Source organism: Periplaneta americana, chromosome 14 (genome assembly GCF_040183065.1).
Source record: "Periplaneta americana isolate PAMFEO1 chromosome 14, P.americana_PAMFEO1_priV1, whole genome shotgun sequence".
Classification (NCBI taxonomy): domain Eukaryota; kingdom Metazoa; phylum Arthropoda; class Insecta; order Blattodea; family Blattidae; genus Periplaneta; species Periplaneta americana.
The window spans coordinates 152139983-152152230 of record NC_091130.1 but is presented as its reverse complement, the minus strand read 5'-3'; the positions used below and the strand labels follow the sequence as shown (position 1 = coordinate 152152230).

At 33.9% G+C, this 12248-nt stretch overlaps 1 protein-coding gene across 1 annotated transcript; it reads right to left on the bottom strand.

The window, feature by feature from the left end:
- Window positions 1–2224: 2224 nt before the first annotated feature.
- On the bottom strand, window positions 2225–10987 carry LOC138713863 (uncharacterized). Its single transcript, XM_069846327.1, has 3 exons — window positions 10848–10987; window positions 7611–7712; window positions 2225–2744 (listed from the first exon to the last, which is right to left on the bottom strand). Exons 2-3 carry the CDS (start codon window positions 7683–7685, stop codon window positions 2508–2510), a joined length of 312 nt encoding a protein of 103 aa, XP_069702428.1. The 5' UTR covers window positions 7686–7712; window positions 10848–10987; the 3' UTR covers window positions 2225–2507.
- Window positions 10988–12248: the final 1261 nt, after the last annotated feature.

Below are 12248 nucleotides of genomic sequence, written 5' to 3'. Positions count from 1 at the left end.
AACATAGCCTAATACAGTATCATTAAATGTTGAACAAAATGTAGAACCAAACGACATGGTATTTTCAATTAATGCTTTGTTTTGTTGATAAAACAATTATTATTCCTGCTGTGCCTGTTATAATAAATCATGTCCAAATTTTCAAAATACAACTTTGCTCTGTTGCAAGGAAGGAAATTTTTTTAACATGGAAAAACTCCACTCTACATCTGCAGAGACTATTGGAGAGTACTTGAAACAAGATACGTCAATTAAATTCACATGTTGAATGACGTCATTGGGAAACATCTTTGTTAGTACATCTGAAATCCGACTAAAAATACTATACCTATCATTTTTAATCAAACTATGTTCATTTTTTCACCAACACGTTTTCCTACTTCACCTTCTACTGCACTCAGTTTATTTACAATAGTCCTCATAATATTTACTTGCTCAACTAGTTCTACTCCTGACTTTTCTAACCAAATAATGGCATCCGGTAAATATAAAAAATTGGCTTAATACCCATGACTTCTTTTTAGATTGCTCTATCATTTAGCAGTTCCTGGCGTATTTGAATCGCAGCCGCGTCATCGGGAATTGTTTCCTGAATTTTGATACTCGATCTGGAGCTTTTACAAATATAGTCTTTCAATTCTGTATTGTTAGTTGGTTTCACTTTCGGCATTGTACCTGCACTTCACTACTCTGAACTGCAAACCTGCATGTTGAGGTTCTTATGCGACAACTGTCCCGTTCACCTGTTGTTGACGTGCAGAGATCTGCGAGTATGTCATGGGTTGTAAACAAATGGCTGTGTAGATGCCAATACTAGCTTTTACTACTCCAAATTCCGTTCCCTAATTATTAATTATTGCGCTAGAAATTTGCGACGTACATTCAGAAATTTAAATTAAATATTATAGTCCAGACACATGATCTGAAGACATTAATTCGTCAATTTAAGCACAGAAACTTAATCAGAAACAAAAGCAAAAATGATATTTTGACTTCAATACTGTCTAACGTTAATAGAAAAAAAAAAGAGTTAGACAAGTTTGGGAGGGCAGTGCCCCTCCATGCTCTCCCATAACTCCGTCTATGCTTCTGGCAGTGCACCTTTATAGGGCGGCTTATAACAGAAGTTACTTTTAAATAGTACTGTCAAGTGATATATCATAGCTACAGGGACATCATTTTATTTTTACTTCAATTTTTATTGTACCTGCGTTTCTAAATGTACATGAATCCCACCCCTTTCACTAATGTCCTTGCTAACGTCAGTCACACAAACTTACGGCCGCTGTTGCTAGCAGTGAAGTAAACAGTACAAAGTACAGTGTGTTTCAGAAATATGTTGCGTTTTGTATAGAAGAAAGAGCTTATATTATTGAAGTTTATTTTCACACAGGTATGGTGTGCAGCATAACTGAATTTATCTGTGTGGACTGAGCTCAAGTGAAGATTGAGTTACCGAAAGTACGGTACCCTATTATATCGTACGGTACTTAACAGAATTATTTAAACAAGAGTTTTGTTTTACTGTTTGTAGGTATGAAGGACGATGATGGAAACTGGAATTACAATATAACCGAATGTGAACAACAGTTTTTTTTTTTTTAATTTTCTGATTATATCATTACGGAATATTTTCGTAGAAATGTCATTAATCTGGTAGATAAATTTAGAGCAATGGAGTGTACAGAAAGGAAGAAAAGTGTAAGATGGCCAACAAAGGTGACAGAAGATGCTGTAGAAGATGCTAGAGAAAAGATGCAGCGTGGTCGTAATAAGTCTGTCAAGAAGTTAGCTGTAGAAATTGGGAGCTGTAGAAATTGGGGTTTCTTACGGAAGTGCTCACAAAATTCTCAGGAAGAAATTACATTAGTAATATGCTGAAAAAAATAGACATTACATAATGTATGAGTTTGTGAAAAAAAATTGTTACTATTCTGCTGTTTTTTGATAAAATACTGTAAAGTAATGACCAAACTGAAAAACGTAATAATATATTTCCCTGTAACATAAATGGATACACTACTTTTCTCTCCTTCTATAGCTAGTAAAATGATTTGTTTACATATTGCACTAGCAACTCCAAACTCCTGTAATGGAAGGGGGGTAACAGTGTTTCCGAGTATAGCCAGGTTAATGTTAAAAATGTTAGTAAAAATAAAGTGATGTCCCTGTACTAGCTCAGGGAACATTCTGCAAATATATACAATGGAATAATAACTACAAGTATTTTTTAAATTGTTTTATTAATATTGACAGTTTTAACGTTATACGTACATTTTAACATTACTTTTATTGTCAAGTTTTGTCCTTGCCTTCTGTTTGCTGTCAGTCTTAAGTTTAATAAATTAACACTTTTTTTTTTTTTTTTTGGTATCTGCAACTTTCCTTCAATAGACATTGCTGCTAACATTCATCTTCTTTATTTTATTTTATTTTTCTATATTCCTTTTCCATCGTTGAAGTAGAACACTGGAACGTTTCTGCGGTATGTCACAATCTTCGCTTCGTTAAAAGGTTCCTCCAACTTTTAAGAAGACGGAGCCTTCTCCCCGGCCGTGGTTCAGTGGTTGTGTGTAGTCCACGCCCACCTTGGCTTTGATGTTCTTGTCCTTGCTCTCCCAGACGGTTCTACTGCCCTCTGCCCTCGCCACTAGGCCCTTCCGACTCTCGTCGTATACTCCCACCTTCAGTTTCTCTCCCTGAGGCACGGGAGAGCGCCTCTCCCTAGTCTCGGGCTCTTCCTCCTGAATAGAATGATTACAGAGATTTTATACAGCTCTCATTTAAACACAGGCCTACTCTACAAAAGCTTTTGTATCCTGTTATAAGGGACTTAGCCCCCCCCCTCTTATATACCAGTATCAGCTCACACATGGAAAACTTCGTATTGATTCAAAGCGTGATAAGTCAATAATATAACTATACACAGTGAAATTTACGTAACAAAAGCTAATATGGCCGTCTTTTCAGTGTTGCCAACTGATAGTACCAGATATCACCAAAGCAAGTAAAATAACAATGCTATGTTTAGAAAAGTATACCTGGGACAAATTGTGTCACTCTTCTGTAGGAGAGAGAAAGAGATACGAAGAAGAATATGTCTGAATAATTTCGAGGGAAAAATTGTTCCGAGTCCGGGTATCGAACCCGGGACCTTTGGTTAAACGTACCAACGCTCTCCCACTGAGCTATCCGGGAACTCTACCCGACACCGATCCGGGTTCGATACCCGGCCCCGGAACAATTTTTCCCTCGAAATTATTCAAATTAACTTTACAGGGAGTTATTCCTGAAAGCTTAACTTGCATAATACACGTCACTGTACGTAACAGAAAACCACAATTTAAGTCACACAGAGTTAGTGTGCACTCAAATGTTGGTTGCTTGACGGTTGTCAGCCCACTTTGAGGTCTGTGGATATAGAGGGAAAAATTGGATCGGTGTCGGGTAGAGTTCCCGGGTAGCTCAGTGGGAGAGCGTTGGTACGTTTAACCAAAGGTCCCGGGTTCGATACCCGGCCCCGGAACAATATTTCCCTCGAAATTATTCAAATTAACTTTACAGGGAGTTATTCCTGAAAGTTTAGTTTGCATGAAGAATATGTCTGGCTTGGAAAAAATTTTGGAGCTTGAAAATCATCCTGCAAAATCAAAACATCAGCACCAAACTTAAATTTGAAGTTATGGAAACCTGCGTAATCCCAGTAATGTTGTACGGATGCCAAGTTTGGTCTCTGACAGAGCAACAGAAAAACCTGCTTCGTGTGTGCCAGAGGAAAATGGAAAGAAAAGTCCTCCAGCTGAGACTGCAAGACAGGATAAGGAACACCGACATCTGAATAAGAAGCGGTATGCAGGATGCAGTGAGGCTGGAATGGGGCGGACACGTGAGTAGGATGGACTGCAGCAGGTGGACGTATGCCTCGACCATGTGGGACCCACGCATTGGGGAAAGAAGCAGAAGACGTCCAAGGAGAAGGTGGTCGGACGTGTTCCGGAGAGAGACTGGAGCTCAGTGGACGAGAACAACGAGGGACAGGCAGGCCTGGAAAAGACTGGAAGAAATTACGAACACTATATAAACTGTGTATAGTTTGTATTGTTTATATAGTTATTTTTGTGTGTCTCAGTTGGGATAGTTCGATTCCGTGTATAGTTGGTATAGTTCATGTATTTAGTTAGTATAATTTTTGTATTCAATTGTATGGTTTTGTGTGTTTTAGTTTGGATAGTTTGACTCCGTGTATAGTTGGTATAGTTCATGTACTTAGTGTAATTTTTGTATTCAATTGTATGGTTTTGTGTGTTTTAGTTTGGATAGTTTGACTCCGTGTATAGTTGGTATAGTTCATGTATTTAGTTAGTATAATTTTTGTATTCAATTGTATGGTTTTGTGTGTTTTAGTTTGGATAGTTTGACTCCGTGTATAGTTGGTATAGTTCATGTATTTAGTTAGTATAATTTTTGTGTTCAATTGTATGGTTTTGTGTGTTTTAGTTTGGATAGTTTGACTCCGTGTATAGTTGGTATAATTCATGTATTTAGTTAGTATAATTTTTGTATTCAATTGTATGGTTTTGTGTGTTTTAGTTTGGATAGTTTGACTCCGTGTATAGTTGGTATAATTCATGTATTTAGTTATTATAATTTTTGTATTCAATTGTATGGTTTTGTGTGTTTTAGTTTGGATAGTTTGACTCCGTGTATAGTTGGTATAGTTCATGTATTTAGTTAGTAACATTTTTGTGTTCAGTTGTATGGTTTTGTGTGTTTTAGTTTGGATAGTTTGATTCCGTGTATAGTTGGTATAGTTCATGTATTTAGTTAGTAACATTTTTGTGTTCAGTTGTATGGTTTTGTGTGTTTTAGTTTGGATAGTTTGATTCCGTGTATAGTTGGTATAGTTCATGTATTTAGTTAGTAACATTTTTGTGTTCAGTTGTATGGTTTTGTGTGTTTTAGTTTGGATAGTTTGACTCCGTGAATAGTTGGTATAGTTCATGTATTTAGTTAGTATAATTTTTGTATTCAATTGTATGGTTTTGTGTGTTTTAGTTTGGATAGTTTGACTCCGTGTATAGTTGGTATAGTTCATGTATTTAGTTAGTATAATTTTTGTGTTCAATTGTATGGTTTTGTGTTTGTCACTTGGGATAGTTTGATTCCGTGTATAGTTGGTATAGTTCATGTATTTAGTTAGTATAATTTTTGTATTCAATTGTATAGTTTTGTGTGTTTTAGTTTGGATAGTTTGACTCCGTGTATAGTTGGTATAGTTCATGTATTTAGTTAGTATAATTTTTGTGTTCAATTGTATAGTTTTGTGTTTGTCACTTGGGATAGTTTGATTCCGTGTATAGTTGGTATAGTTCATGTATTTAGTTAGTAACATTTTTGTGTTCAGTTGTATGGTTTTGTGTGTTTTACTTTGGATAGTTTGATTCCGTGTATAGTTGGTATAGTTCATGTATTTAGTTAGTAACATTTTTGTGTTCACTTGTATGGTTTTGTGTGTTTTAGTTTGGATAGTTTGACTCCGTGTATAGTTGGTATAGTTCATGTATTTAGTTAGTAACATTTTTGTGTTCAGTTGTATGGTTTTGTGTGTTTTAGTTTGGATAGTTTGATTCCGTGTATAGTTGGTATAGTTCATGTATTTAGTTAGTAACATTTTTGTGTTCAGTTGTATGGTTTTGTGTGTTTTAGTTTGGATAGTTTGATTCCGTGTATAGTTGGTATAGTTCATGTATTTAGTTAGTAACATTTTTGTGTTCAGTTGTATGGTTTCGTGTGTTTTAGTTTGGATAGTTTGACTCCGTGTATAGTCGGTATAGTTCATAATTTTTGTATAAGTTTTGTATTCAATTGTATGGTTTTGTGTGTTTTAGTTTGGATAGTTTGACTCCGTGTATAGTTGGTATAGTTCATGTATTTAGTTAATATAATTTTTGTGTTCAATTGTATGGTTTTGTGTGTTTTAGTTTGGATAGTTTGACTCCGTGTGTAGTTGGTATAGTTCATGTATTTAGTTAGTATAATTTTTGTGTTCAATTGTATGGTTTTGTGTGTTTTAGTTTGGATAGTTTGACGCCGTGTATAGTTGGTATAGTTCATGTATTTAGTTAATATAATTTTTGTATTCAATTGTATGGTTTTGTGTGTTTTAGTTTGGATAGTTTGACTCCGTGTATAGTTGGTATAGTTCATGTATTTAGTTAGTATAATTTTTGTGTTCAATTGTATGGTTTTGTGTGTTTTAGTTTGGATAGTTTGACGCCGTGTATAGTTGGTATAGTTCATGTATTTAGTTAATATAATTTTTGTCTTCAATTGTATGGTTTTGTGTGTTTTAGTTTGGATAGTTTGACTCCGTGTATAGTTGGTATGGTTCATGTATTTAGTATAATTTTTGTGTTCAATTGTATGGTTTTGTGTGTTTTAGTTTGGATAGTTTGACGCCGTGTATAGTTGGTATAGTTCATGTATTTAGTTAATATAATTTTTGTGTTCAATTGTATGGTTTTGTGTGTTTTAGTTTGAATAGTTTGACTCCGTGTATAGTTGGTATGGTTCATGTATTTAGTTAGTATAATTGTTGTGTTCAATTGTATGGTTTTGTGTGTTTTAGTTTGGATAGTTTGACTCCGTGTATAGTTGGTATAGTTATTGTATTTAGTTAGTATAATTTTTGTGTTCAATTGTATGGTTTTGTGTGCTTTAGTTTGGATAGTTTGACTCCGTGTATAGTTGGTATGGTTCATGTATTTAGTTAGTAAAAATTTTTGTGTTCAATTGTATCGTTTTGTGCGTTTAGTTTAGATAGTTTGTGTGTTTAGGCTGTACAATTTATGCGTGAAATTTGTATAGGTTTTTGTGTATTTAGTTTGTGTGTGAGTTAAGACTATGTATGGTTCAGTTTGTGTAATTTTTTCTTTTTTATCGTGTGTTTAGTGTGGATAGTTATGTGTTCAGATTATAATTTATGTGTTTAGTTTACATAATTTTTTATGGATGTTTAGTTTGCATAATTTATGTGTTTAGTCTGTATAGTTTGTCGTGTTTAGTTGGTATAATGTGTTTATGTGTTTAGTTTGTAAGTATAGTATAAGCTCTCTTGGACTGGCTCCCCAAGTGTAGTAGACCTTCAGCTCACCCAACACTCCTGTAGGAGGCCGTTGCCCTTATGGGATTTCAGGCTTTTCGTATTTCGTATGGAAATAATAATAATAATAATAATAATAATAATAATAATAATAATAATAATAATAATAATAATAATAAAACAAGTACATGGTGTCAGTAATAACAGACTTCTCGGCACATTCTTTGTAAACGAAAACCATAGCTTCAGAAAACATGTTAAAATATTCCTTTTTTTCATACCCTATAACTTTTGTGTATAATAAAGTTTCTTCATAAAATTCAAAAAAGAAAAACTACAAGCAGCCTCGCATAGTTTTACCCAACCTTTTCATACTCTGTGCTTAATGATGCATAGATTATTCTCTATTTGTAGAAATTGCATTTCAGAGGGCCTCAACTTATCTACTTATATAATATGTTGACTGTTATTTAAAATGGGGAACTGCGTATTGTAAGTAAAGCCTTACCTGGAAGGTGCGGGGTAGGGCCGCACACACTGCGATTAGCAGCGCCAAAAAGACGATCTGCATTGATACTTTCATTCTGCTTTCTTCTTACACTGCTGCACTCTAAAAATGAATTACAATTCTTGTTTCTACCGTGACAAGTAACATAATCAATATAACTTAATCATTAAAAAGAGTCCTTGCATATAAGGTAGATATCAAAACGTTTAATACTGAATGCTTAGTGTAATTTTATTAATAAAAAATACAAGAAAACTCTATACACGCTGTAATAGTCATGAAAATGATAACAATTACTTCATTTTTCGCGAATGAATACATTTGTTTCTGCAAACATTTCTAAGCTGGGCTTATGAAGAATTCCGAAGGCCATCAAAAGTTGCATTGTTATAGCGTATTTAAATATTAAGAAATGAAAGTAGGTCTGCAATATAAAAACAGTAATTTCTGAACAGTTCATAAAACTTTCTGAATTAATTCCTTTGCTCTGCTGAATTTAATTAATATTATTCCTCCACTCCTTTAAGCATAAAAATTGATAGCGTCCAAGACTTGTGTATATAGGTACATTAAATAAATTTTATTTCTGCTTCCTCCACTCGGAGGCTACTAAAGACAAAGCCTTCTATGCAACTGTTTATATATATCACAGAAAAAAAAACACTAAGAGTGAAATGCTGAACAATTTAAATAAATATGTAGAGAAAATCCAGATAAAATAATATAGTAAAACAGAACAACAATAACTTGAGGAATATAAACATTTCACAGATCCTAACGTTTCTTCATATACAGTAATGTATTTAACTGTCAACTGTGTTCTGTTTCTTCATACAGCATTCCCAAATTTAGTCTTTTTTTTTTTTAATAATTCAGTAATGTCCATTGTAAAACAGTATTACAATAACAACGTTAAAAATAATTTAAAAAATAGGTATAATTCATTATGTTGTCGCATGTTTCATTTGTAATATATAGAGGTGTAATTATTTCGTTTTAACGATAGCCTATACGTGAAATGTGTTAAAAACTTATGCATGAAAAATGCAAATCACATAATGAAAGTCCAAAATAAAGTGAGATATATCACCGAATTTTCGCGAAATTGACGGAAATTCACGAAATTACTTCATAATCACCATATTTTCAACAAGAAACAGTTTTTATGAAGAATTCACAAGAAAAGTTACTCTTTCTTCCAAATAAATTTCTTCTCTATAAAATATACATAAACATTTCTATGATGATAGTTCAACATTACATGCGTGTGGTATATGGCAACGATGTATGCATAGTTTCAGGTACTACTTCCAGAGAGCAGCGCAAGGAGACAACTGTCTTCCCCCCCCCCACCCCCGCATCAACTGCCTTCGTGAGATGAAGAAGGCAGTCCGTCACCCCTTCAAAATTTGAATAAAATTGAATTATTAATATGCGAACAATTTTCTGTTAGTTTGAAAAGGTTTGTTTCAAATAATTAAAAAATAAGTTATTTATAATTTTTTTAATTTTCTTTAGGTTGCGAAATATGTACTCATTTTCTTTCTTTCTCTCTCTTCTTTTTACAAAAATATTCAACGAAATTTAACCATTTTAGTCAATGAAGTCAGGGTAAAATAATCTGTAGTAATGTCACGAGAGGTCTGAGATCTGCCGATAAATCCACGAGCGAATTGAGTGGATTTATCTGGGAAATCTCAGACCTCGAGTGACATTTATTAGGACTATTTCGTGAATAAAATAAAAATTTTAATAATATATCCCTAAAATTCGATCACAAAATGTTAATAATTGTATATTAACGAATACTTAACCTATTCAGACATTGTGAAGTTGAAATACTCGTAGATGAATATCGATTATTGCAATAAATAAATTCCATGTTATTATTCAGTAATGCCAATTGCAAAAAGCGAAATAAAGGTTTAAAAATGTTAATTATATGTACTGCACTTTTCTCTTATTATTATAACAAATACATTTTCATTATCTGCTGAAATCATAATTTAATTTAACAGTAACAGTGGGGACAGCTATATACCAATGGTTATGTATTCACAGCGAGACATGTTGCTACATAGTGAAGCCATCTCTGTATAGATAGGCCTAATTAAAACACGAATTTTATTACGCCATACGAAAGGCAGTTTGATCACAGATATTATTACTATGCAAAGTCTTTGAGTTTGATATGCGATGATGTTACATAAATTTGAACGTCTATTAATTGTTTAATTTCAATACAAATGTTATAGGCTACAATTTTATAGGTTAGGTTAGGCCTACCTGAGGAAGCAGGACCAATGTCAGCTGTGCCTTGCTTCGACCGTTACTTACAATCAGTGCTACACGAAAGCATTTTTTATAGCTCGACAAACGCATTCTCGCTGTAGTGTGTAATGGAACTAAAGCTGCAGCTACACAGTTCAATATTCCAATCGCGTATGCGTGCAATCTGGGAAGAATATTGAAAGAATCAAATTTAAAATGTTCGTTCAACTAAGATGCATAAAGATTTTGTGTCTGCATGGTGCGCCGTTTTGAACGTGGTCTTCACTGCGTAAATATATTAATTAATATAAAATATCAATATTGCATTCATTGCTTTAAAGTTGAAAGAAAAGTTTAACCGTGTAGTTGCATCTTAATGTATTCATGATCATCAATTTACGGGGAAACAGTTGGCGACAACGACTAAACAAAAGAACGACCATGTGATAAATTGATAGCGATAAATCTAGCTGCAGAAATTATCGCAAAGTCTGACTGTGATTGGTTGGAATTCAAAATTTCATTACACTTCATTGGTCGAAAATGGAATGACGTCATATAAACGAAATAGTCACCATAAAATCACATACCTAGTAATACAGAAACGTTTAATGTATATAAAATAAATTTACTATGGAGAAGAAAAATAGTGTAATATAATATGATATAGTCATTATTGTTGTTATAAATTGAAAGGCTTAAATTGTGTTTGAACTAATGAAAATAATGTATAGGCATTTGAATTACAGCTGTCACTCCATTATTGAGTTATTTTATATTTTGTGAATTGTAAATTCCCTGTATTTATGTGTTCTAGCAGATGCAAATTATTCTGTTTTCATGGCAAAAATAATAAGAAGAAATATAAGATGTCCAGGAGGTTCAAGTGATCCTAATTCATCCCCGTGTAGACGTCCGTGTGTAGGATATACTATTCAATTTGATAGTTTTGAGTGTTTTTCTTACCTTCTAGTTCACGAATGGTATACAAAGCCTCAGCGATTTGTGTTTTAAAAGGTGTGTGCTCTCAACTTATATACGATATGAAAGGGGAAGTTTCGGACGTAGTAGTTCCCCGATGGATAGGAGATCAGCACGTGCTTTCCACGAATTACTATTCTGTATTTTCGTTTTACGTCCCCACAAACAATCGCTTGCAGAGTCACGACTGTGGACAAGAGAGCTGTATGAAGTCATAACTACTCAAGGCCTTCTGATAGAGAAGCCTACATGCAACTTAATGGAAGGGAGTTTTCTGTTGCATTCTGAACCATTACGTAAGTGTAGCATCGCTATGAAGAAAACCCCACGAGAATGCATACAAGTGCACCATCAACAATTCGTGAATTCGAAACCGGTCTTAAGATCTACAGGGTGATCCGTTTGGGTATGGATAAAATAAAAACACCGTAAAACATTTACTACTGAACTTTATTTGTTGAAACTTTGTGCATACAACACTGAAAGAAGGGAGATTTCTCAGAGCTCAACATGACCCCCATTGCGCACCCTACACAACTCATAACGGTGATGCAATTCAGCCCATGTCCGTTGTAACATAAGAGGGATGATTTGTTGAAAAGCTTGAGTAATTTTTATTCTCAGATCATCAATGTTCCTGGGTTTCTGTGAATAGACAATGTCTTTAACAAAACCCTACACGAAGAAGTCAGGAGAGGTTAGGTCTGGGGAGCTTGGGGGCCAAGCCAAGAGATAGCTGCTTCTCGTACTGGGTTTTGCCTGCTACCTCCTGCATGCTTTTTTTTTAATACAGAACCTGTTTCTACAAATGTTCGATACCACAACATTGTGGAACCGTATTTAGGTACATTACGCATACCATACTCACGACGAAATTCACTTTGAACTCTTTTAACACTCTCATATTTAGCATACCAAAGAACACATTGTGCCCGCTGTTAATTTGTAGTGGCCATTTTAATCATCTACGATTTTCATTTGTTCTTTCAGATTATGCATTGTTGATTGTCATATATGGAAACTCCCCTCTTTTAATCATAATATAATCAGCAAGAAATTTTTTCCTACTATCATAATAGCTTTATAATAATAAATTAATATTATCCATACCCAAATGGATCAGACTGAATTACTCAAGCAAATCTAGCTATACTAGTGGCTTGTGCAGCAAATGCTGCAAACTTAGTTTATTAGGCGTTCAAATAAACATTTTTCAGATTTATTTTCAATGAAGAATACCAGACACTCTGAAATTTATTTACTTCCATAATAATGAAACATACTCCCTCTGAATGTTTTTTATGCCAAGTACTTTTCCTTGAACCTATACACCTTCAGTGTTTTAGTTTGAACTCGAAAACGCAAGTAACAATGTCACGACGATCA

Bases quoted from the DNA above. Each gene is read 5' to 3' on its own strand.
- LOC138713863 (XM_069846327.1), bottom strand. From the start codon at position 7,685: ATGAAAGTATCAATGCAGATCGTCTTTTTGGCGCTGCTAATCGCAGTG. The intron at 2,745-7,610 runs GTAAGGCTTTAC...CATTCTATTCAG, and splicing joins CCCTACCCCGCACCTTCCAG to GAGGAAGAGCCCGAGACTAG.